The sequence below is a fragment of the Mustelus asterias genome, chromosome 3, assembly GCF_964213995.1.
Source record: "Mustelus asterias chromosome 3, sMusAst1.hap1.1, whole genome shotgun sequence".
NCBI classification, from domain to species: Eukaryota; Metazoa; Chordata; class Chondrichthyes; order Carcharhiniformes; family Triakidae; genus Mustelus; species Mustelus asterias.
In genome coordinates this window covers 468197-495420 of record NC_135803.1, presented here as the reverse complement: position 1 = coordinate 495420, position 27224 = coordinate 468197, and the positions used below count along the sequence as shown (strand labels likewise).

Here is a 27224-nt window from a genome sequence, read left to right as displayed (position 1 = left end):
ACAAGGATGAGTGCTGTCCTACGGGCAGGGTGCTAAATTGGGGGAAGGCTGACTATAGCCGGATTAGGCAGGAATTGGTGGATGTTGATTGGGAGAGGATGTTCGAGGGTAAGTCCGCGTCTGGCATGTGGGTGTCTTTTAAGGAACTATTGATAAGGCTGCAGGATAGGCATGTGCCTGTAAAAAGGAAAGATAGGAAAGGTAGGATTCAAGAGCCGTGGATAACCAGGGAAATTGAGGATCTGATTAAAATGAAAAGGGAGGCGTACGTTAAGTCCAGGCAACTGAAAACAGATGGAGCTCTGGAGGAATACAGAGAGAGTAGGAAAGATCTCAAACGGGGAGTTAGAAGGGCAAAAAGAGGGCACGAGATGTTCTTGGCAGGCAGGATTAAGGAGAATCCTAAGGCATTCTATTCATACGTTAGGAACAAAAGAGTTGTCAGGGAGAAAATCGGACCTCTCAGGGACAAAGGAGGGGAATTATGCTTAGAACCCAAGGGAATAGGGGAGATCCTAAATGAATACTTTACATCGGTATTCACGAAGGAGAGGGGCGTGTTAACCGGGAGTGTCTCGGAGGGAGGTGTTGACCCGTTAGAGAAAATCTCCATTACAAGAGAGGAAGTGTTAGGTTTTTTAGGGAACATTAAAACTGACAAAGCCCCAGGGCCTGATGGCATCTATCCTCGACTGCTCAGGGAGACGAGAGGTGAAATTGCTGGGCCTCTGACGGAAATCTTTGTCGCTTCTTTGGACACGGGTGAGGTCCCTGAGGATTGGAGGATAGCGAATGTGGTCCCGTTGTTTAAGAAGGGTAGCAGGGATAACCCAGGAAATTATAGGCCGGTGAGCTTGACGTCCGTGGTAGGGAAGTTGTTGGAGAGGATTCTTAGAGACAGGATGTATGTGCATTTAGAACGGAACAATCTCATTAGTGACAGACAGCATGGTTTTGTAAGAGGGAGGTCGTGCCTTACAAATTTGGTGGAGTTTATTGAGGAAGTAACAAAAACGGTTGATGAAGGAAGGGCCGTGGATGTCGTCTATATGGATTTCAGTAAGGCATTTGACAAAGTCCCACATGGCAGGTTGGTTAAGAAGGTTAAGGCTCATGGGATACAAGGAGAAGTGGCTAGATGGGTGGAGAACTGGCTTGGCCATAGGAGACAGAGCGTAGTGGTCGAAGGGTCTTTTTCCGGCTGGAGGTCTGTGACCAGTGGTGTTCCCCAGGGCTCTGTACTAGGACCTCTGCTATTTGTGATATATATAAATGATTTGGAAGAAGGTGTAACAGGTGTAATCAGCAAGTTTGCGGATGACACGAAGATGGCTGGAATTGCGGATAGCGAAGAGCATTGTCGGGCAATACAGTAGGATAGAGATGGGCTGGAAAATTGGGCGGAGAGGTGGCAGATGGAATTTAATCCGGATAAATGTGAAGTGATGCATTTTGGAAGAAATAATGTAGGGAGGAGTTATACAATAAATGGTAGAGTCATCAGGAGTATAGAAACACAGAGGGACCTAGGTGTGCAAGTCCACAAATCCTTGAAGGTGGCAACACAGGTGGAGAAGGTGGTGAAGAAGGCATATGGTATGCTTGCCTTTATAGGACGGGGTATAGAGTATAAAAGCTGGAGTCTGATGATGCAGCTGTATAGAACGCTGGTTAGGCCACATTTGGAGTACTGCGTCCAGTTCTGGTCGCCGCACTACCAGAAGGACGTGGAGGCATTGGAGAGAGTGCAGAGAAGGTTTACCAGGATGTTGCCTGGTATGGAGGGTCTTAGCTATGAGGAGAGATTGGGTAGACTGGGGTTGTTCTCCTTGGAAAGACGGAGAATGAGGGGAGATCTAATAGAGGTATACAAGATTATGAAGGGTATAGATAGGGTGAACAGTGGGAAGCTTTTTCCCAGGTCGGAGGTGACGATCACGAGGGGTCACGGGCTCAAGCTGAGAGGGGCGAAGTATAACTCAGACATCAGAGGGACGCTTTTTACACAGAGGGTGGTGGGGGCCTGGAATGCGCTGCCAAGCAGGGTGGTGGAGGCAGGCACGCTGACATCGTTTAAGACTTACCTGGATAGTCACATGAGCAGCCTGGGAATGGAGGGATACAAACGATTGGTCTCGTTGGACCAAGGAGCGGCACAGGCTTGGAGGGCCGAAGGGCCTGTTTCCTGTGCTGTACTGTTCTTTGTTCTTTGTACACAAGTTCCCACTACTGTCCTTGACCGGATCTAACCTCACCCTGGTCATTCTTTTATTCCTCACATAAGAGTAAAAAGCCTTGGGGTTTTCCTTGATCCGACCCGCCAAGGACTTCTCGTGTCCCCTCCTAGCTCTCCTAAGCCCCTTTTTCAGCTCATTCCTTGCTAACTTGTAACCCTCAATCGAGCCATCTGAACCTTGTTTCCTCATCCCTACATAAGCTTCCCTCTTCCTTTTCACAAGACATTCCACCTCTTTCGTGAACCATGGTTCCCTCACTCGGCCATTTCCTCCCTGCTTGACAGGGACATACCTATCAAGGACATCCAGTATTTGTTCCTTGAAAAAGTTCCACTTTTCATTAGTTCCTTTCCCGGACAGTTTCTGTTCCCAACTTATGCCCCCTAATTCTTGCCTAATCGCATCATAATTACCTCTCCCCCAATTGTAAACCTTGCCCTGCCGTACAGCCCTATCCCTCTCTATTGCAATAACAAAAGACACCGAATTGTGGTCACTATCTCCAAAGTGCTCCCCCACAACCAAATCTAACACTTGGCCCGGTTCATTTCCCAGTACCAAATCCAATGTGGCCTCCCCTCTTGTCGGCCTATCCACATATTGTGTCAGGAAACCCTCCTGCACACACTGCACAAAAACTGCCCCATCCGAACTATTTGACCTACAAAGGTTCCAATCAATATTTGGAAAGTTAAAGTCCCCCATGACAACTACCCTGTGACCCCTACACATATCCATAATCTGCTTAGCAATTTCTTCCTCCACATCTCTATTACTATTTGGGGGCCTATAGTAAACTCCTAACAACGTGACCGAGAAGCAGGAGGAGGCCATTCAGCCCCTTGAGCCTGCTCTGCCAGTCAATATGATCGTGGCTGACCTTGTCTCAGCCTCACCTTCACCTTCCTGCCCGCTCCTATCCTGCTGCTGATTTTAAAACCTATCTCTCCTCAAATTTATTTAATTTTCCGGCACTCTGGGGTAGAGAATTCCACAGATTCACAATGCTTTGAGGGACGTAATTCCTCCTCGTTTTCTGTTTTAAACCTGCCAGCCCTTAGCCTGTTATTTTTGCTCTGGATTTCTCCTTCTGATCTCCCAACAGCCAGCATGAAGTGGACGAACTGATATGTTAGCACATTGTGGGACGATGTAAAAACAACAGGGTTGTTGTGATGGGCGATCTTAACTTCCCCAACATAGACTAGGATTCCTTTCATGCCCAGGGGCTTGGATGGGGCAGAGTTCAGTGTGTCCAAGAGTGCTTCTGAGGCCATATGTAGATAGCCCCTTGTTGGACTATCTTAGACCTGGTTCTGTTAAACGAACCCCGACAGGTGATTGATATCTCAGTGGGGGCCCATTTTGGGAAAAGTGATCACAATTCTATAAGTTTCATGATACTTGTAGAAAAGGATAAAAGTAGTCTCAGAGTGAAAGTACTAAACTGGAGGAAGGCTAACTACGACAGTATTAGTCAAGAGCAAGGGAATGTAGACTGGAGGCGGCTGTTTGAGGGCAGATCCACTGAGGCTTTAGCCAAAATCTTTGTATCTCCTGTGGAATGAGCTGCCAGATAAAGTGGTAAATGTGGGGTCACTTTTAACATTTAAGAAAAACTTGGATGGATTCATGGATGAGAGGGGTGTGGAGGGATTATGGTCCAAGTGCAGGTCAGTGGGACTAGGCAAAGAATGGTTCAGCACAGACAAGAAGGGCCAAAAGGCCTGTTTCTGAGCTGTAATTTTCTACGGTTCTACAGGCGAGGTACCAGAGGAATGTAGAGAAATCATAGAAACCCTACAGTGCAGAAGGAGGCCATTCAGCCCATCGAGTCTGCACCGACCACAATCCCACCCAGGCCATATCCCTACATATTTTACATTTTAGCAGCTAACATTGTTCCTCTGTTTAAGAAGGGCAGAGAGACAATCCGGAAAATTACAGGCCTGCGAGCCTTACATTAGTGGAAATTATTGGGGAAGATTCTTATAGAGTCATAGAGGTTTACAGCAGGGAAACAGGCCCCTCGGCCCAACTTGTCCATGCCGCCCTTTTTTTTTTTAAAACCCTGAAGCTAACCCCGATTGCCGGCATTTGGCCCATATCACTCTATACCCATCGTACCTATGTAACTGTCTAAATGCATTTTAAAAGACAACAATGTACCCGTCTCTACTACTACCTCTGGCAGCTTGTTCCAGACACTCACCACCCTCTGTGTGAAACAATTGCCCCTCTGGACACTTTTGTATCTCTCCCCTCTCACCTTAAACCTATGCCCTCTAGTTTTAGACTCCCCTACCTTTGGGAAAAGATATTGACTATCTACCTTGTCTATGCCCCTCATTATTTTATAGACCTCTATAAGATCACCCCTCAGCCTCCTACGCTCCAGAGAAAAAAGTCCCAGTCTATCCAGCCTCTCCTTATAATTCAATCCATCAAGTCCCGGTAGCATCCTAGTAAATCTTTTCTGCACTCTTTCTAGTTTGATAATATCCTTTCTATAATGGGATGACCAGAATTGCACACAGTATTCCAAGTGTGGCCTTACCAATGTTTTGTACAACTTCAACAAGACATTCCAACTCCTGTATTCAATGTTCTGACCGATGAAACGAAGCGTGCCGAATGCCGCCTTCACCAGTCTGTCCACCTGTGACTCCACTTTCAAGGAGCTATGGACATGTACCCCAGATCTCTTTGTTCTGTAACTCTCCCCAACGCCCTTCCATTAACTGAGTAAGTCCTGCCCTGGTTCAATCTACCAAAATGCATCACTTCGCATTTGTCTAAATTAAACTCCATCTGCCATTCGTCAGCCCACTGGCCCAATTGATCAAGATCCCGTTGCAATTGGAGATAACTTTCTTCACTGTCCACTATGCCACCAATCTTAGTGTCATCTGCAAACTTACTAACCATGCCTCCTATATTCTCATCCAAATCATTAATATAAATGACAAATAACAGTGGACCCAACACTGAATTAGGGAGACAGCTGAGAAGGAGGAAGCAAAGGTAGTAATCTCAGGATTGCTGCCTGTGCCACGGGTAGGTGAGGGCAGGAATGGAGTGAGGAGGAGGATGAATGTGTGGCTGAGGGACTGGTGCAGGGGGCAGGGATTCAGGTTCCTGGACCATTGGGACCTCTTTAGGGGCAGGTGTGACCTGTACACAAAAAACGGGTGGCACTTGAATCCCAGGGGGACCAATATCCTGGCGGGAAGAGTGTACAGGGTGCATGGGGTCCTCAATTATGCTGGCTGCTTTGCTGAGGCAGCGGGAAGTGTAGACAGTGTCAATGGATGGGAGGCTGGTTTGCGTGATGGATTGGGCTACATTCACGACCTTTTGTAGTTTCTTGTGGTCTTGGACAGAGCAGGAGCCATATCAAGCTGTGATACAACCAGAAAGAATGCTTTCTACGGTGCATCTGTAAAGGTTGGTGAGAATCGTAGCTGACATGCCAAATTTTGTTATCTTCTGAGAAAGTAGGTGGGCTTTAACCATAGTGTCGGCATGGGGGGAACCAGGGCAGGTTGTTGGTGAGCTTGGTAGTGACCTAAAAACCTGAAGTTCTTGACCATTTCTACTTCGTCCTCATTGATATAGACAGAGGCATGCCCTCTACTATGCTTCCTGAAGTTGATGACAATTTCCATGTGCATAGATCCCTGAAGGTTGGCACCCAGGTTGATAGGGTTGTTAAGAAGGCGTACGGAGTGTTAGCTTTTATTGGTAGAGGGATTGAGTTTCGGAGCCAGGAGGTCATGTTGCAGCTGTACAAAACTCTCGTGTGGCCGCACTTGGAGTATTGCGTACAGTTCTGGTCACCGCATTATAGGAAGGATGTGGAAGTATTGGAAAGGGTGCAGAGGAGATTACTAGGATGTTGCCTGGGATGGTGGGAAGGTCTTATGAGGAAAGGCTGAGGGACTTGAGGTTGTTTTCGTTAGAGAGAAGGTGGTTAAGAGGTGACTTAATAGAGGCATACAAGATGATCAGAGGATTACATAGGGTGGATAGTGAGAGCCCTTTTCCTCGGATGGTGATAGCTAGCACGAGGGGACATAGCTTTAAATTGAGGGGTGATAGATATAGGACAGATGTCAGAGGTAGGTTCTTTACTCAGAGAGTAGTAAGCGTGTGGAATGCCCTGCCTGCAGCAGTAGTCGACTCGCCAACATTAAGGGCATTTAAATGGTCATTGGATAAACATATGGATGATATTGGAATAGTGTAGGTTAGATGGGCTTTAGATTGGTTTCACTGGTCGGCACAACATAGAGGGCTGAAGGGCCTGTACTGCGCTGTAATGTTCTATGTTCTTTCGTTTTGTTGACATTGGGATAGAGATTATTGTTGCCGCACCAGTTCACCAGATTCTCTATCTCTTCCTTGTGCCCTGTCTCATCAGTGTTTGAGATCCGACCCACTACAGTGGTGTCGTCAGCAAACTTGAAAATCGAGTTGGAAGGGAATTTGGCCACACGGGCAAAGGTGTATAAGGAGTATAGTAGGGAGCTGTGAACACAGCCTTGTGGGGCACTGGTGTTGAGGATGATTGTGGCGGGGGTGTTGTTGCCTATCCTTACTGACTACGGTCTGTGAGTTAGGAAGTTCAGGATCCAGTCACAGAGGGAGGAGACGAGCCCTAGGCCACGGAGTTTGGAGATGAGTTTCATGGGAATAATGGTGTTGAAGGCTGAGCTGTAATCAATAAATAGGAGTCTGACACAGGTGTCCTTGATATCTAGGTGTCCCAGGGTTGAGTGCAGGGCCCAGGAGATGGCATCTGCTGTGGACCTGTTGCGGCGGTAGGCAAACTGTAGTGGATCCAGGCAGTCTGGGAGGCAAGAACTGATTTATGCCATGACTAACCTTTCAAGGCACTTCATAATGATGGATGTCAGAGCCACTGGGTGGTAGTCATTAAGGCACGCTGCCTGGCTTTTCTTTCGTACTGGGAAGATGGACATCTTCTTGAAGCAGGTAGGGACCTCAGATTAGTGTAATAAGAGATTGAAAATGTCTGCGAATACCTTCACCAGTTGGTCTGCGCAGGACCTGAGTGCTCGTCCGGGTATCCCATCTGGGCCAGTTTTTTCCGTGGGTTGACTTTTGAGAAGGCAGCTCTGACATCAGCAGTGGTAACCTCGGATACAGGTTCATCTGAGGCTTCCGGGATGGAGGGCATGCTCTCGCTGACCTCTTGCTCAAAACTGGCATAAGTCCGTTGAGCTCATCAGGGAGAGGGGTGCGTTGGAGCCGGCGATTTTACGTGCCTTCGTCTTGTAGCCTGTTATGTCTTGCAGGCCTTGTCATAGCCAGCTGGTATCCATGTGGCTAGCCTGGGATTCTAGCTTGGTCCGGTATTGTATTTTGGCATCTTTGATAGATCTCTGTAGATCGTATCTGGCTTTCTTGTACAGTCCACTTCTTGTACAGGTCAGGGTCACTTGACTTGAATGCCTCAGCTCTGGACTTCAGCAAGCAGTGGGTATCCCTGTTCATGATGTGGAGATGCCGGCGTTGGACTGGGGTAAACACAGTAAGAACATAGAACATAGAAAGCCACAGCACAAACAGGCCCTTCGGCCCACAAGTTGCGCCGATCACATCCCCACCTCTAGGCCTATCTATAGCCCTCAATCCCATTAAATCCCATGTACTCATCCAGAAGTCTCTTAAAAGACCCCAACGAGTTTGCCTCCACCACCACCGACGTCAGCCGATTCCACTCACCCACCACCCTCTGAGTGAAAAACTTACCCCTGACATCTCCTCTGTACCTACCCCCCAGCACCTTAAACCTGTGTCCTCTCGTAGCAACCATTTCAGCCCTTGGAAATAGCCTCTGAGAGTCTACCCTATCCAGACCTCTCAACATCTTGTAAACCTCTATCAGGTCACCTCTCATCCTTCGTCTCTCCAGGGAGAAGAGACCAAGCTCCCTCAACCTATCCTCATAAGGCATGCCCCCCAATCCAGGCAACATCCTTGTAAATCTCCTCTGCACCCTTTCAATGGCTTCAACATCTTTCCTGTAATGAGGTGACCAGAACTGCGCGCAGTACTCCAAGTGGGGTCTAACCAGGGTCCTATAAAGCTGCAGCATTATCTCCCGACTCCTAAACTCAATCCCTCGATTAATGAAGGCCAGTACGCCGTACGCCTTCTTGACCGCATCCTCCACCTGCGAGGCCGATTTAAGAGTCCTATGGACCCGGACCCCAAGGTCCTTCTGATCCTCTACACTGCTAAGAATGGTACCCTTCATATTATACTGCTGCTTCATCCCATTGGATCTGCCAAAATGGATCACCACACACTTATCCGGGTTGAAGTCCATCTGCCACTTCTCCGCCCAGTCTTGCATTCTATCTATGTCTCGCTGCAACTTCTGACATCCCTCCAAACTATCCACAACACCACCTACCTTGGTGTCGTCAGCAAACTTACCAACCCATCCCTCCACTTCCTCATCCAGGTCATTTATGAAAATGACAAACAGCAAGGGTCCCAGAACAGATCCCTGGGGCACTCCACTGGTCACTGACCTCCATGCAGAGAAAGACCCCTCCACAGCCACTCTCTGCCTTCTGCAGGCAAGCCAGTTCTGGATCCACAAGGCAACAGCCCCTTGGATCCCATGCCCTCTCACTTTCTCAAGAAGTCTTGCATGGGGGACCTTATCGAACGCCTTTCTGAAGTCCATATAGACCACATCCACCGCTCTTCCTTCGTCAATGTGTTTGGTCACATTTTCAAAGAACTCAACCAGGCTCGTAAGGCACGACCTGCCCCTGACAAAGCCGTGCTGACTACTTTTGATCATACTAAACTTCTCTAGATGATCATAAATCCTGTCTCTCAGGATCCTCTCCATCAACTTACCAACCACTGAGGTTAGACTCACCGGTCGGTAATTTCCCGGGCTGTCCCTGTTCCCTTTCTTGAATATAGGGACCACATCTGCAATCCTCCAATCCTCCGGAACCTCTCCCGTCTCCATCGACGATGCAAAGATCATCGCCAAAGGCTCCGCAATCTCCTCCCTCGCCTCCCACAGTAACCTGGGGTACATCCCATCCGGTCCCGGCGACTTACCAACCTTGATGCCATTCAATAGTTCCAACACATCCTCTTTCTTTATGTCCACATGCTCGATCCTTTCTGTCCACCGCAAACCAGCAGTACAACCACCCAGATCCCTTTCCACCCTGAATACCGAGGTAAAGTATTCATTAAGCAGCTCCGCCATTTCTAACGGTTCCGCACAAACTTTTCCCCCTTCACCTTTTAAGGGTCCTATGCCTTCACATCTCATCCTTTTACTCTTGACATATTTGTAGAAAGCCTTGGGATTCTCCTTAATCTTACCCGCCAAGGCATTCTCATGACCCCTTCTCGCTCTCCTAATTTCCTTCTTAAGCTCCTTCCTACATCCCGTATACTCCTCTAAATCCTTAACACCTCCTAGCTCTCTGAACCTTCTGTACGCCTCTCTTTTCTTATTCACCAGGTTCATCACAACCTTCGTGCACCACGGTTCCCGTACCCTACCAACACCCCCCTGTCTCATCGGAACGTTGTGGCTTGTGTGGCTTTTGCTACCAAATAAACCTGTTGGACTTTAACCTGGTGTTGTTAAACTTCTTACTGTGTTTATCCCTGTTCATCCATGGTTTCCAGTTGGGAAATACACGGATTTGCTTCTTTGGCACACAGTCTTCTACACACTTACTATTGAAGTCAGTTACTGTTGTGGCGTACTCGTTCAGGCTGTTTGCAGTGTTTTTAAATACTGACCAGTCCACTGACTCTAAGCAAATCTCTAAGAGATCATCCGATTCCTCAGACCAACATTGCACGACTTTCTTTGACGGATTTTCCCGCTTCAGTTTTTGCTTGTGAGCCGGGAGCAGGAACACAGCTTTGTGGTCTGATTTACCAAAGTGTGGGCGGGGAATAGAGCGGTAGGCTCTATGTAGCTGTAGAAGCGTTCAAAATTGTTAAGGAGGACAATACCAATTATATTGAATTGATATTGCATTGAATCTCAAATGAAGATGGTCTTGTTGAAGATGGTCATTGCGTGACACTATTGTGGCACAGATGTTGGAGTTTACAGTTTATTTATTAGTCACAAGTAGGCCTACATTAACGCTGCAATAAAGTTACTGTGAAAATCCCCGAGTCACCACACTCTGGCACCTGTTCGGGTACACTGAGGGAGAACATGCAGACTCTGCACAGACAGTGACCCAAGCCGGGAATCGAACCCGGGTCCCTGGCACTGTGAGGCAGCAGTACTAACCACTGTGCTACTGTGCTACCGTGCAACCCCATGTTACTTGCCACTTATCAGCCGAAGCCTAAATATTGTCCAGGGCAACTACATGTTAGTTAAGGAAAGCCAGCACAGATTTGTTAAGGGCGGGTCATGTGTAGCTAACTTGCTTGGGTATTTTGATGAGGTAACAGAGGTTTTGAGGGTAATGCTATTGATGCAGGCAAAGGGACTTCAGAAATGCATTGATAAAGTGCCACAAACAAATTCATGAGCAAAGTTAAGAGTTCGTGGGATAAAAGGGACAATAACAAGCTGGATTTGAAATTGACTGAGTTGGAGAAAACAGCGAGTAGTGATTAGTGGATGATGTTGCATCGGAGGAAGGTTTTCTGCAGTGGTCAGTCTTCGGGCACCTGCGCTTCCTGATATATATTAAAGACTTGCATCTTTGTCTATAGGACACAATTTCTAAATTTTCAAATGATATAAAACTTGGAAAAGCCATGAGGAGAACAGTGTAGAACTTCAAAAGGAATAAGACAGGTTGGTTGAATGGGAAGACAGGTGACAGATGAAATTTAATGCACAACTGCAAACTGATCCATTTTAATCGTGCGAATGTCGAGACAATATAGACAGTACTGTTCTAAAGAGGGTGCAGGACCAGAAGAACCTTGGCATGTATATGTATCAATCATTGAATGTGACAGAACAGATTGAGAGCCAATAAAGCATGCTGGATCTGGGCTTTATCAACAGCGGCTTGGAATCAAAAATCAAGAAGACTATGATAAACTTGTATTAAATACTGCTTCGGCCTGGACTGGGGTATTAGAACAAAGAAGAATAGAACAAAGAAGAATACAACACAGAAACAGGCCCTTTGGCCCTCCGTTTGCAGTTTTGGGCACCATGTCATAGGAAGGATGTGAAGTTGTTAGACAGGATGCAGTAAAGATTCTTGAGAATGGTTCCACAAAGGAGGAACTTCAGTGATCTAGATTGATTGGAGAAGACGAGGTTAAGAGGAAATTTGATGAGGTATTCAAAATCATAAGAGGTCTGGACAGAGTAGATTAAGGAAAAACTGTTTGCGTTGGTGGATGGACCGAGAGCAAGGTTAAGGTTAAATCTCATGGGATCCAGGGTGAGGTAGCTAAATGGATACAAAATTGGCATGATGACAGAAGCCAGAGGTTGTCGAGGGTTGTTTTACTGAAGGCCTGTGACCAGCAGTGTGCCTCAGGGATCGGTGCTGGGTCCACTGTTATTTGTCATTTACATCAATGAGTTGGATGAGCATATGGGAGGCATGGTTAGTAAGTTTACAGCTGACACTAAGATTGATGGCATAGTGGACAGTGAAGAAGGTTATCTCAGATTGCAACGGGATCTTGATCAATTGAGCCAGTGGGCTGATGAATGGCAGATGGAGTTCAATTTAGATCCGTGTGTGGTGATGCATTTTGGTAGATTGAACCAGGGCAGGACTTACTCAGTTAATGGTAGGGTGTTGGGGAGAGTTACAGAACAAAGAGATCGAGGGATACATGTTCATAGCTCCTTGAAAGTGGAGTCACAGGTGGATAGAGTGGTGAAGAAGGCATTCGGCATGCTTGGTTTCATCAGTCAGAACATTGAATACAGGAGTTAGGACATCTTGTTGAAGTTGTACAAGACATTGGTAAGGCCACACTTGGAATACTGTGTGCAATTCAGGTCACCCTATAGAAACATAGAAAACTACAGCACAAAACAGGCCCTTTGGCCCCACAAGTTGGGCCGAACATATCCCTACCTTTTAGGCTTACCTATAACCCTCCATCCTATTAAGTCCCATGTACTCATCCAGGAGTCTCTTAAAAGACCCGATTGAGTTTGCCTCCACCACCACTGACGGCAGCCGATTCCACTCGCCCACCACCCTCTGTGTGGATAAACTTCCCCCTAACATTTCCCCTGTACCTACACCCCAGCACCTTAAACCTGCATCCTCTCGTAGCAGCCATTTCCACCCTGGGAAAAAGTCTCTGAGAGTCCACCCGATCTTTGCCTCTCAACATCTTATATACCTCTATTAGGTCTCCTCTCATCCTACATCTCTCCAAGGAGAAAGACCGAGCTCCCTCAGCCTATCCTCATAAGGCATGCCACTCAATCCAGGCAACATCCTTGTAAATCTCCTCTGCACCTTTTCAATCTTTTCCACATCCTTCCTGTAATGAGGCGACCAGAACTGAGCACAGTACTCCAAGTGGGGTCTGACGAGGGTCTTATATAGCTGCATCATTATCCCCGGACTCCTAAACTCAATCCCTCGATTGATAAAGGCCAGCACACCATACGCCTTCTTAACCACCTCCTCCACCTGCGGGGCCGATTTTAGAGTCCTATGGACCCGGACCCCAAGGTCCTTCTGATCCTCTACAGTACTAAGAGTCTTTCCCTTTATGTTGTACTCCTTCATCCCATTTGACCTGCCAAAATGGACCACTACACATTTTTCTGGGTTGAAGTCCATCTGCCACTTGTCCGCCCAGCCTTGCATCCTATCTATGTCCCTCTGTAACTTCTGACATCCCTCCAGACTATCCACAACCCCACCAACCTTCGTGTCGTCGGCAAACTTACCAACCCATCCCTCCACTTCCTCATCCAGGTCATTTATGAAAATGACAAACAGCAAGGGTCCCAGAACAGATCCCTGGGGCACACCACTGGTGACCGACCTCCATTTAGAAAATGACCCATCTATACACACTCTCTGCCTCCTTTGGGCAAGCCAGTTCTGGATCCACAGGGCAGCAGGACCATGGATCCCATGCCCTCTCACTTTTTCTAGAAGCCTTGTATGGGGGACCTTATCGAACGCCTTGCGAAAATCCATATAAATCACATCTACCGCTTTCCCTTCGTCAATGTGTTTAGTCACATTTTCGAAGAACTCCACCAGGCTCGTAAGGCACGATCTGCCTTTGACAAAGCCATGCTGAGTATTCTTGAGCATACTACACCTCTCTAAATTTATGGAGTTGGGGTGGAAACTAAAGGCCAAGACTGACAGAGTGGTTATCTCTGGACTCTTGCCTGTACCACGGGATAGTTTAGAGAGGAATAGGGAGAGGGAAGGTTTGAATTCATGGCTGAGGGGATGGTGCAGGAGGGAGGGGTTCAGGTACTTAAGCAATTGGGGCTCGTACTGGGGAAGGTGTGACCTCTATGAGAAGGATGGTCTACACCTTAATCAGAAGGGGACCAATATCCTGGGGGGTAAATTTGCTAAGGCCATGCAGGGAGGTTTAAACTGATTCGGGGGGGGGGAGGGATCCTGAGTAGTGGGGCTGAAAGTGAGGGATGCATGGATGGGGACTGCAATGCACGGCATTGCAGAGGTGGGGTGGAGCAGGGTTTGAAATGTGTATACTTCAATGCCAGGAGTATTCGCAATAAAGTGGGTGAACTTGCAGCGTGGATCAGTACCTGGGACTTCGATGTTGTGGCTATTTCAGAGACATGGATAGAGCAGGGGCAGGAATGGATGCTGCAGGTCCCGGGGTTCAAATGTTTTAGTCGAAGTAGGGAAGGAGGTAGAAGAGGGGGAGGGGTAGCATTATTGGTCAGAGATTGTATCACAGTGTCAGAGAGGAGGTTTGATGAGGACTTATCTGTTGAGGTAGTATGGGCGGAGATTAGAAATAGGAGAGGAGAGGTCACCCTGTTGGGAGTCTTTTATAGACCTCCTAAAAGTTCTAGAGAGGTTGAGGAAAGGATTGCGGAGTCAATCCTGCTTAGGAGTGAAAGTAATAGGGCAATTGTTATGGGGGATTTTAACTTGACTAATATTGACTGGAATTGTTATAGCTCTAGCTCGTTAGAGGGGTCAGTTTTTGTTCAAAGCGTGCAGGAAGGTTTTTTGACTCAGTATGTAGACAGGCCAACTAGAGGTGAGGCTATATTGGATCTGGTGCTGGGAAATGAGCCAGACCAGGTGCTAGACTTGGAAGTTGGTGTGCATTTTGGTGATAGTGACCACAATTCGGTTACGTTCACCTTAGTGATGGAAAGGGATAGGCATGAACCTCGGGCCAGTGGTTTTAGCTGGGGGAAGGGTAATTATGAGGCTATTAGGAGAGAATTAGGAAACATAGGTTGGACTAGGAGATTACAGGGACTGGGAACGTCCGACATGTGGAGTTTTTTCAAGGAGCAGCTACTGCGAGTCTGTGATAGGTATGTCCCTGTCAGGCAAGGAGGAATTGGTAGGGCTAGGGAACCGTGGTGCACCAAAAAAGTTTCTTTGTTGGTTAAAAAGAAAAAGGAGGCTTATGTTCGGATGAGACGTGAGCACTCGGGTAGTGCACTAGAAAGCTTTAGATTGGCTAAGAGGGAGTTGAAGAGCGAGCTTAGAAGGGCTAAAAGGGGACATGAGAAGACTTTGGCGGATAGGGTTAAAGAGAATCCTAAGGCGTTCTATAGGTATGTCAAGAACAGAAGGTTGGTTAGGGCAAGTTTAGGGCCAGTTATAGATGGCAGAGGGAAGTTATGTGTGGAACCGGAGGAGATTGGTGAAGCATTGAACCAATATTTCTCTTCGGTGTTCACGCAAGGGGACATGAATATAGCTGAGGAGGACACTGGGTTGCAAGGGAGTAGAATAGACAGTATTACAGTTGATAAGGAGGATGTGCAGGATATTCTGGAGGGTCTGAAAATAGATAAATCCCCTGGTCCGGATGGGATTTATCCAAGGATTCTCTGGGAGGCAAGAGAAGTGATTGCAGAGCCTCTGGCTCTGATCTTCAGGTCGTCGTTGGCCTCTGGTATAGTACCAGAAGATTGGAGGTTAGCGAATGTTGTCCCATTGTTTAAGAAGGGGAACAGAGACTTCCCCGGGAATTATAGACCGGTGAGTCTCACTTCTGTTGTCGGCAAGATGTTGGAAAAAATTATAAGGGATAGGATTTATAGTTATTTGGAGAGTAATGAATTGATAGGTGATAGTCAGCATGGTTTTGTGGCAGGTAGGTCGTGCCTTACTAACCTTATTGAGTTTTTTGAGAAAGTGACCAAGGAGGTGGATGGGGGCAAGGCAGTGGACGTGGTATATATGGATTTTAGTAAGGCGTTTGATAAGGTTCACCATGGTAGGCTTCTGCAGAAAATGCAGATGTATGGGATTGGGGGTGATCTAGGAAATTGGATCAGGAATTGGCTAGCGGATAGGAAACAGAGGGTGGTGGTTGATAGTAAATATTCATCATGGAGTGCGGTTACAAGTGGTGTACCTCAGGGATCTGTTTTGGGGCCACTGCTGTTTGTAATATTTATTAATGATCTGGATGAGGGTATAGTTGGGTGGATTAGCAAATTTGCTGATGACACCAAAGTCGGTGGTGTGGTAGACAGTGAGGAAGGGTGTCGTAGTTTGCAGGAAGACTTAGACAGGTTGCAAAGTTGGGCCGAGAGGTGGCGGATGGAGTTTAATGCGGAGAAGTGTGAGGTAATTCACTTTGGTAGGAATAACAGATGTGTTGAGTATAGGGCTAACGGGAGGACTTTGAATAGTGTGGAGGAGCAGAGGGATCTAGGTGTATGTGTGCATAGATCCCTGAAAGTTGGGAATCAAGTAGATAAGGTTGTTAAGAAGGCATATGGTGTCTTGGCGTTTATTGGTAGGGGGATTGAATTTAGGAGTCGTAGCGTTATGTTGCAACTGTACACAACTCTGGTGCGGCCGCACTTGGAGTACTGTGTGCAGTTCTGGTCCCCACATTACAGGAAGGATGTGGAGGCTTTGGAGAGGGTGCAGAGGAGGTTTACCAGGATGTTGCCTGGTATGGAGGGGAGATCCTATGAGGAGAGGCTGAGGGATTTGGGATTGTTTTCGCTGGAAAGGCGGCGGCTAAGAGGGGATCTTATTGAAACATATAAGATGATTAGAGGTTTAGATAGGGTGGATAGTGATAGCCTTTTTCCTCTGATGGAGAAATCCAGCACGAGGGGGCATGGCTTTAAATTGAGGGGGGGTAGTTATAGAACCGATGTCAGGGGTAGGTTCTTTACCCAGAGGGTGGTGAGGGATTGGAATGCCCTGCCAGCATCAGTAGTAAATGCGCCTAGTTTGGGGGCGTTTAAGAGATCCGTAGATAGGTTCATGGACGAAAAGAAATTGGTTTAGGTTGGAGGGTCACAGTTTGTTTTTGTTTTTTTAACTGGTCGGTGCAACATCGTGGGCCGAAGGGCCTGTTCTGCGCTGTAATGTTCTATGTTCTAAATGCTCATAAATCTTGTCCCTCAGGATCTTCTCCACCAGCTTACCAACCACTGAGGTTAGACTCACCGGTCGGTAATTTCCTGGGCTATCCCTATTCCCCTTCTTGAAAATAGGAACCACATCCACAATCCTCCGGCACCTCTCCCGTCTCCATCGACGACGCAAAGACCATCGCCAGAGGCTCTGCAATCTCTTCCCTCGCCTCCCACAGTAACCTGGGGTACATCCCATCCGGACCCGGCGACTTATCTATCTTGATGCCATTCAAAGATTCCAGCACAACCTCTTTGTTAAAGTCCACATACTCGATCTTTTCAGTCCACCGCAAGCCCACAGTACATCCACCCATGTCCTTCTCCTCTGTGAAAACCGAGGCAAAATACTCATTAAGCACCTCTGCCATTTCTACTGGTTCCATACTGATTTTCCCGCCTTCACCTTTTATAGGCCCTATTCCTTCACGTCTCATCCTTTTACTCTTCACATATTTATAGAACGCCTTAGAGTTTTCCTTAATTCTACTTGCCAAGGCCTTCTTGTGACCCCTTCTGGCTCTCCTAATTTCCTTCTTTAGTCCCTTCCTACAAGCCGTATACTCATCCAGATCCCTATCTTCGCCAAGCTCTGTGAACCTTTTGTACAGCTTTCGTGCACCACGGTTCCTTTAACCTACCAACTCCTCCCTGTCTGCTCGGAACATTGTCCTGTAGAACCCTAGACAGACATTCCTTGAAAAACTGCCACCTCTCTTCAGTAGATTTCCCCGAGAATACCTCCTTCCAATCAACTCCTCTAATTTGCTGCCTTATGTCTTCATATTTCCCCTTACTCCATATAAACGCTTTCCTAGTTTGCCTGATCCTTTCTTTTTCCAATGCAAACATAAAGGAGATAGAGTTATGATCGCTATCCCCAAGGTGCTCTCCCACTGAGAGATCTGACACCTGTCCAGGCTCATTGGTCAGTATCAGATCAAGATATAGAAAGGATCTTATTAAACTAGAAAGAGTGCAGAAAACATTTACTCGGATGCTACCGGGGCTTGATGGATTGAGTTATAAGGAGAGGCTGAATAGACTGGGACTTTTTTCTCTGACGCGTAGAAGGCTGAAGGGTGATCTTAGAGGTCTAAGAGGGAGTGTAAGAGGGAGGTCTGCCTTACAAATTTGGTGTAGTTTTTTGAGGAAGTGACAGAAACGGTTGACGAAGGAAGGGCCGTGGATGTCGTCTATATGGATTTCAGTAAGGCATTTGACAAAGGCCCACATGGCAGGTTGGTTAAAAAGGTTAAGGCTCATGGGATACAAGGAGAAGTGGCTAGATGGGTGGAGAACTGGCTTGGCCATAGGAGACAGAGGGTAGCGGTCGAAGGGTCTTTTTCCGGCTGGAGGTCTGTGACCAGTGGTGTTCCACAGGGCTCTGTACTGGGACCTCTGCTATTTGTGATATATATAAATGATTTGGAAGAAGGTGTAACTGGTGTTATCAGCAAGTTTGCGGATGACACGAAGATGGCTGGACTTGCAGATAGCGATGAGCATTGTCGGACAATACAGCAGGATATAGATAGGCTGGAAAATTGGGCGGAGAGGTGGCAGATGGAATTTAACCAGATAAATGTGAAGTGATGCATTTTGGAAGAAATAATGTAGGGAGGAGTTATACAATAAATGGCAGAACCATCAAGAGTATAGAAACACAGAGGACCTAGGTGTGCAAGTCCACAAATCCTTGAAGGTGGCAACACAGGTGGAGAAGGTGGTGAAGAAGGCATATGGTATGCTTGCCTTTATAGGACGGGGTATAGAGTATAAAAGCTGGAGTCTGATGATGCAGCTGTATAGAACGCTGGTTAGGCCACATTTGGAGTACTGCGTCCAGTTCTAGTCGCCGCACTACCAGAAGGACGTGGAGGTGTTAGAGAGAGTGCAGAGAAGGTTTACCAGGATGTTGCCTGGTATGGAGGGTCTTAGCTATGAGGAGAGATTGGGTAAACTGGGCTTGTTCTCCCTGGAAAGACGGAGAATGAGGGGAGATCTAATAGAGGTGTACAAGATTATGAAGGGGATCGATAGGGTGAACGGTGGGAAGCTTTTTCCCAGATCAGAAGTGACGATCACGAGGGGTCACGGGCTCAAGGTGAGAGGGGCGAAGTATAACTCAGATATAAGAGGGATGTTTTTTACACAGAGGGTGGTGGGGGCCTGGAATGCGCTGCCAAGTAGGGTGGTGGAGGCAGACACGCTGACATCGTTTAAGACTTACCTGGATAGTCACATGAGCAGCCTGGGAATGGAGGGATACAAACGATTGGTCTAGTTGGACTAGGGAGCGGCACAGGTTTGAGGGCCGAAGGGCCTGTTTCCTGTGCTGTACTGTTCTTTGTTCTTCTTTGTCTATAAAATAATGAGGGGCATAGATCAGCTAGATAGTCAATATCAAAGAACAAAGAAAATTACAGCACAGGAAGAGGCCCTTCGGCCCTCCAAGCCTTCACCGACCATGCTGCCCGACTTAACTAAAACCCCCTACCCTTCCGGGGACCATATCCCTCTATTCCCATCCTATTCATCCATTTGTCCAGATGCCTCTTAAAACTCACTATTGTATCTGCTTCCGCTACATCCCCTGGCAGCGAGTTCCAGACACCCACTACTCTCTGTGTAAAAAATCTGTCTCATCCATCTCCTTTAAGCCTTGCCCCTCGCACCCTAAACCTATGACCCCTAGTAATTGACTCTTCCACCTTGCGAAAAAGCTTCTGACTATCCACTCTGTCCATTCCCATCATAATCTTGTCGACTTTTTTCAGGTCGCCCCTCAACCTCCGTCGTTCCAGTGAGAACAAACCAAGTTTCTCTAACCTCACATAACTAATGCCCTCCATACCCGGCAACATCCTGGCAATTCCTTTCTGTACCCTCTCCAAAGCCTCCACATCCTTCTGGTAGTGTGGTGACCAGAATTGAACGCTATATTCCAAGTGCGGCCTAACTAAGGTTTTATAAAGCTGCAACATGACTTGCCAATTTTTAAACTCAATGCCCCGGCCAATGAAGGCAAGCATGCCATATGCCTTCCTGACTACCTTCTCCACCTGCATTGCCACTTTCAGTGACCTGTGTGCCTGTACACCCAGATCCCTCTGCCTATCAATACTCTTAAGGGTTCTTCCATTTACTGTATATTTCCTATCTGTATTAGACCTTCCAAAATATATTACCTCACATTTGTCTGGATTAAACTCCGTCTGCCATCTCTCTGCCCAAGCCTCCAACCAATCTATATCCTGCTGTATCCTCTGATGGTCCTCATTGCTATCCGTAAATTTACCAACCTTTGTGTCGTCCGCAAACTTACTAATCAAACAAGTTACATTTTCCTCCAAATCATTTATATATATTGCAAACAGCAAAGGTCCCAGCACTGATCCCTGAGGGACGCCACTTGTCACAGCCCTCCATTCAGAAACACACCCTTCCACTGCTACCCTCTGTCTCCTATGACCGAGTAAGAAGTCTCACAACACCAGGTTAAAGTCCAACAGGTTTATTTGGTAGCAAAAGCCACTAGCTTTCGGAGCGCTGCTCCTTCATCAGGTAAGTGGGAGTTCTGTTCACAAACGGCATATAAAGACACAAACTCAGTTTACAAAATAATGGTTGGAATGCGAGTCTTTACAGCTAATCAAGTCTTAAAGGTACAGACAATGTGAGTGGACAGAGGGTTAAGCACAGGTTAAAGAGATGTGTATTGTCTCCAGCCGGGACAGTTAGTAAGATTTTGCAAGCCAAGGCAAGTCATGAGGGTTACAGATAGTGTGACATGAACCCAAGATCCCGGTTGAGGCTGTCCTCATGTGTGCGGAACTTGGCTATTAGTTTCTGCTCAGCGATTCTGCGTTGTGTGTCGTGAAGGCCGCCTTGGAGAACGCTTACCCGAAGATCAGAGGCCGAATGCCCATGACCGCTGAAGTGTTCCCCAACAGGAAGAGAACACTCCTGCCTGGTGATTGTCGAGCGGTCTTCATTCATCTTATGACCAAGCCAGTTCTGTATGCACCTTGCCAGCTCACCTCTAATCCCACGCAACTTCACCTTCTGCACCCATCTGCCATGAGGGACCTTGTCAAAGGCCTTACTGAAGTCCATGTAGACAACATCCACTGCCCTACCCTCATCAATCATCTTCGTCACTTCCTCAAAAAACTCGATCAAGTTAGTGAGACACGACCTCCCCTTCACGAAACCATGTTGCCTCTCGCTAATACGTCCACTTATTTCCAAGTGGGAATAAATCCTGTCTCGAAGAATCCTCTCCAATAATTTCCCTACCTTTGACGTAAGGCTCACCGGCCTGTAAGTACCTGGATTATCCTTGCTACTCTGTTCAAACAAAGGAACAACATTGGCTATTCTCCAACCCTCTGGGACCTACCCTGTAGCCAGTGAGGATACAAAGATTTCTCTCAAGGCCCCAGCAATTTCCTCCCTTGCCCCTCTCAGTATTCTGGGGTATATCCCATCAGGCCCTGGGGACTTGTCAACCTTAATGTTTCTCAAGAACCCCAATACCACCGCCTTTTTGATCTCAACATGACTCAAACTATCTACACACCCTTTCCCTGATTCATCATCCACCAAATCCTTCTCTTTGGTGAATACTGACGCAAAGTACTAATTTAATACCTCATCCATTTCCTCTGGCTCCACGCATAGATTCCCTCCCCTGTCCTTGAGTGGGCCAACCCTCTCCCTGGCTACCCTCTTGCTCTTTATATATAGAACATAGAAAAGCTACAGCACAAACAAGCCCTTCGGCCCACAAGTTGCGCCGAACAGTTTCCTTACCTTCTCGGCTCATCTATAACCCTCTATCTTATTTATGTATAAAATGTATATGTATAAAAAGCCTTGGGATTTTCCTTAATCATCAAATAGTTACAGCACAGTAACTTTTGCCAATTTTCTTAAATTTGTTGGCATGTCCATAAGATATGAAAGAGATCATAAGCTGTTGAAATCAAAGCTTCTTTTCTGCCCTTTTAAAACTGGACTTTGTTGGACAAAATCCTCGACTGCTTCAGGATTTGCAAGTTGGATACAATTTTGGAAACTTTCAACAGTTATTACAGGACAAAGCTCTTTTTCCCAGGGTGGAAGAGTCAATTACTAGGGGGCACAGGTTTAAGGTGTGAGGGGCAAGGTTTAAAGGAGATGTACGAGGCAGATTTTTTACACAGAGTAGTGGGTGCCTGGAACCCATTGCTGGGGGAGGTAGTGAGGTGGATACGGTAGTGACTTTTACGGGGCATCTTGACAAATACATGAATAGGATCAGAATAGAGGGATATGGTCCCCGGAAGGGTAGGGGGTTTAGTTCAGTCGGGGCAGCATGGTCGGTGCAGGCTTGGAGGGCCGAAGGGCCTGTTCCTGTGCTGTAATTTTCTTTGTTCTTTGTTCACAGAGGAGGCCATGCAGCCTGTTGTGTCTGTGATGACTTCATAGAGTCATAGAGATTTACAGCATGGAAACAGGCCCTTTGGCCCAACATGTCCTTGCTGCCCTTTTTTTTACACCCTAAGCTAATCCGAATTGCCCCATATCCCTCTATGCTCATCTTACCCATGTAACTATCTAAATGCTTTTTAAAAGACAAAATTGTACCCACCTCTACTACTACCTCTGGCAGCTTGTTCCAGACACACCACCCTCTGTGAAAAATCTGCCCCTCTGGACACTTTTGTATATCTCACCTTAAACCTATGCCCTCTAGTTTTAGACTCCCCTACCTTTGGGAAAAGATGTTGACTATCTACCTTGTCTATACCCCTCATTATTTTATAAACCTCTATAAGATCACCCCTCAGCCTCCTTCGCTCCAGAGAAAAAAGTCCCAGTCTACCCAGCCTCTCCTTATAACTCAATCCATCAAGTCCCGGTAGCATCCTAGTAAATCTTTGCTGCACTCTTTCCAGTTTAATAATATCCTTTCCATAATAGGGTGACCAGAACTGTACACAGCTCTTGCACAAAGAGCTCGGCTAGTTCCTAGTGCCTTTTCCCTGGAGCAATGAAAATTCTGAATTTTAAAATAATGGGAATTCATGGCAAATAACCCACATCCTGCTTCCCCAAAGCTCGTCTGCCATCTACTGGACACCAGTCAGAAGTTTTATTTCGGCAGCCTCTCAGCAGGGTTTATCATTCAGTTACAGTTCAAGTTGACCTAAATCCAAATGCAAACATGATTTTAGAAAGATATCAAACCCTTAAAATCCCCTCCTGTACCAAATTCCCAGAATTACATTCTTACAGAGCTGCACCTTTGTGTTACTTATTTACTTAGTGCCCTTTTCTTTAAAAAAAGGCCCCACCTCCCAAAGGGGCCTTTTATCAAATAAACCTTGGCCTGTCTGCCTGTTGTCTGTTTGGGATGCAGCTCGCCTGCGTTTCATTCATTGGATGTGGGCGTCGCTGACTGGGCCAGCATTTATCGCCCATCCCCACTGCCCTTAAACCGAGGGCTTGCTGGGCCATTTCAAGGGTCAACCACATTGGTTCTGGGGTCACATGTAGGCTAGATGTTTGCAACAATGGTTTCATGGTCATCATTAGATTTTAATTCCTGGCTTTTATTGAATTTAATTTCACCATCTGCCGTGATGGGATTTGAACCCTAGTCCCCAGAGATTTACCCTGAGTCTCTGGATTAATAAACCAGTGGCAATACCATTGTACCACCACCTTCTCTTTGTTGAAGGAGGGTCTTCACACCATCACCAATATTTGGGAGCTGTAAAGGGAAGCTGGGATGATGTCCGGGGTTTGTGACCTTGTTTTCATGCAATGATTTCCTTTCCAGCTGTGCAAAGGACAGATGCTAATAATGGGGAAGATTTTGTCGAAGGTGACTCTCAGGATCCCGTGGAGCTGAAACCCTCTGATCTATCCATACCGCTCACTGTTGCCATGGGAACAGAACAACAACAGATGATATTGCCTGGGAGCGAGGGCCCATCTTTATCCACCGAACAGTTGCTGCGGCCCTCTGTGTCTGCTTATCCAGAAACCCAACTCATCTTTCTACAGCAACTCTACTGACAGAAGCTCTCAGCACACTGGCAGGGGGGGAGCGGGGAGATCACAGAACCCACCCAGGGGGAGAGGAGATCACACAGCTCACACGGGGAGAGAGGGAGTCACACAGCCCACACGGGGGGACGAGAAGATCTCACAGCCCACCCCGGGGGAGAGGGGATCACACAGCCCACCCGGGGGAGAGGGGATCACACAGCCCACCCCGGGGGAGAGGGGATCACACAGCCCACCCCAAGGGGAGAGGGGATCACACAGCCCACCCCGGGGGAGAGGGGATCACACAGCCCACCCCGGGGGAGAGGGGATCACACAGCCTACCCCGGGGGAGAGGGGATCACACAGCCCACCCCGGGGGAGAGGGGATCACACAGCCCACCCCGGGGGAGAGGGGATCACACACGGGGGGGGGGGGGGGGGGAGAGGCGATCACACAGACCACCCCAGGGGGAGAGGAGATCACACAGACCACCCCAGGGGGGAGAGGAGATCACACAGCCCACCCAGGGGGAGAGGGTGTCAGAGAACCCACCCAAGGGAGGTGGGTGTCACAGAGATCACCCAGGGGGAGAGGTGATCATCCAGGAATAGAGGATCTCACAGCTCACGCAGGGGGAGGGGATGTGTGGATTCACTGAGCTCACTGAAGGAGGGGGTTTGGAACAGGATCACACGGCCCACGTGGGAGCGAGCGTGTAGGTGGTGGGAGTGTAAAGGGGTGCCCCAAGAGAATGGGCGAATACTGGGCTCTGTGTGGGATTTGCTGACACCCGGGGTGTGGGGGGGTGGCGGGTGAAACTGTTCTGGATTGACTGGACGTCTCCCAGCTCCCCAAATGTCACTGTGTCTCTGCTCTTTCACGATACATCTTCACAATGGTCCAATTCATTCATTTCTATTCTGGATACAAATCATGGCCAACCGTGTGCTGTTTACACAATGGAATTCTTGTAACAAATGACATTTTTATTGTTGCTGGAGTGAATATTTCTGTCTACACACAGAGCGGAATGTTTGTGTCGAATAGCCGTGCTTCCCCTGAGCAGATCCTGGGTGTGTTGCCTTTAAGCAGGAGCTTAATCCACATATCCGAAACTGCCTGATGCAGCATTTAAACGTTCCCCAGCATTATGGTAATGTGAATGCAGACCATTACAGCAGTAAAAGGAACACCGGAGTGTCTCATTTGTGTCTCAATAACTCCCTTGCATTGCATCAAATGTGCCACTGTATACTAACCATGGGTCCACATTTGCTCTTTGTTAAATTCTCTGTATCAGAGATTCATTTAATTCTTTCAATCTGTCCTGGAAGTCTCACCACAACTGCCTGACTCTCCCTTCCCTATGGTGAATTTGGATTCGAGGGAAATTTAGAAACATAGAAAAACTACAGCAGAAAACAGGCCCTGCGGCCCCACAAGTTGTGCCGAACATATCCCTACCTTCTAGGCCTACCTATAACCCTCCATCCTATTCAGTCCCATGTACTCATCCAGGAGTCTCTTAAAAGACCCTATTGAGTTTGCCTCCACCACCACTGACGGCAGCCGATTCCACTCGCCCACCACCCTCTGTGTGAAAAATTTCCCCCTCACATTTTCCCTGTACCTACCCCCCAGCACCTTAAACCTGTGTCCTCTCGTAGCAGCCATTTCCACCCTGGGAACACCCAATCTATGCCTCTCAACATCTTGTATACCTCTATTTGGTCTCCTCTCATCCTACGTCTCTCCAAGGAGAAAAGACCGAGCTCCCTCAGCCTATCCTCATAAGGCATGCCACTCAATCCAGGCAACATCCTTGTAACTCGCCTCTGCACCCTTTCAATCTTTTCCACATCCTTCCTGTAATGAGGCGACCAGAACTGAGCACAGTACTCCAAGTGGGGTCTGACGAGGGTCTTATATAGCTGCATCATTATCCCCGGACTCCTAAACTCAATTCCTCGATTGATAAAGGCCAGCACACCATACGCCTTCTTAACCACCTCCTCCACCTGCGGGGCCGATTTTAGAGTCCTTTGGACCCGGACCCCAAGGTCCTTCTGATCCTCTACAGTACTAAGAGTCTTTCCCTTTATGTTGTACTCCTTCATCCCATTTGACCTGCCAAAATGGACCACTACGCATTTATCTGGGTTGAAGTCCATCTGCCACTTGTCCGCCCAGTCTTGCATCCTATCTATGTCCCTCTGTAACTTCTGACATCCCTCCAGACTATCCACAACCCCACCAACCTTCGTGTCGTCGGCAGACTTACCAACCCATCCCTCCACTTCTTCATCCAGGTCATTTATGAAAATGACAAACAGCAAGGGTCCCAGAACAGATCCCTGGGGCACACCACTGGTGACCGACCTCCATTTAGAAAATGACCCATCTATACACACTCTCTCTGCCTCCTTTGGGCAATGATGTGGAGATGCCGGCGTTGGACTGGGGTGAACACAGTAAGAAGTCTCACAACACCAGGTTGAAGTCCAACAGGTTTATTTGGTAGCAAATACCATAAGCTTTCGGAGCACTGCTCCGTCATCAGATGGAGTGGAAATGTGCTCTCAAACAGTGCAAACAGACACAAAATCAAGTTGCAGAATACTGATTAGAATGCGAATCCCTACAGCCAGCCAGGTCTTAAAGGTGCAGACAATGTGGGTGGAGGGAGCATTCAACACAGGTTAAAGAGATGTGTATTGTCTCCAGACAGAACAGCTAGTGAGATTCTGCAAGCCCAGGAGGCAAGCTGTGGGGGTTACTGATAATGTGACATAATCCAACATCCCGGTTTAGGCTGTCCTCATGTGTGCGGAACTTGGCTATCAGTTTCTGCTCAGCAACTGCGCTGTCGTGTGTGGTGAAGGCTGCCTTGGAGAACGCTTACCTGAAGATCCAAGGCTGAATGCCCATGACTGCTGAAGTGCTCTCCCAAAGGAAGAGAACAGTCTTGCCTGGTGATTGTCGAGCGGTGTTCGTTCATCCGTTGTCGTAGCGTCTGCATGGTTTCCTCAATGTACCATGCCTCGGGACATCCTTTCCTGCAGCGTATCTGTCTGGAGACAATACACATCTCTTTAACCTGTGTTTAATGCTCCCTCCACCCACATTGTCTGTACCTTTAAGACCTGGCTGGCTGTAGGGATTCGCATTCTAATCAGTATTCTGCAACTTGATTTTGTGTCTGTTTGCACTGTTTGAGAGCACATTTCCATTCCATCTGACGAAGGAGCAGTGCTCCGAAAGCTTATGGTATTTGCTACCAAATAAACCTGTTGGACTTTAACCTGGTGTTGTGAGACTTCTTACTGTGTTCCTT

General features: G+C 47.5%; 1 protein-coding gene across 3 annotated transcripts in view; it reads left to right on the top strand.

Annotated features, from left to right (window-relative positions):
• The window catches only part of LOC144486045 (myoneurin-like), a 108801-nt gene extending 83709 nt beyond the window's left edge, over positions 1-25092 (top strand). For 2 of the 3 annotated variants that reach the window (XM_078204155.1, XM_078204160.1), the window contains one exon: positions 23678-25092. In XM_078204155.1, the coding sequence (XP_078060281.1) occupies positions 23678-23916 (239 nt within the window). In that variant the 3' untranslated portion in view covers positions 23917-25092. The remainder of the gene's footprint in view (positions 1-23677) is intronic. The other variant, XM_078204168.1, reaches the window with a different exon arrangement.
• Positions 25093-27224: the final 2132 nt, after the last annotated feature.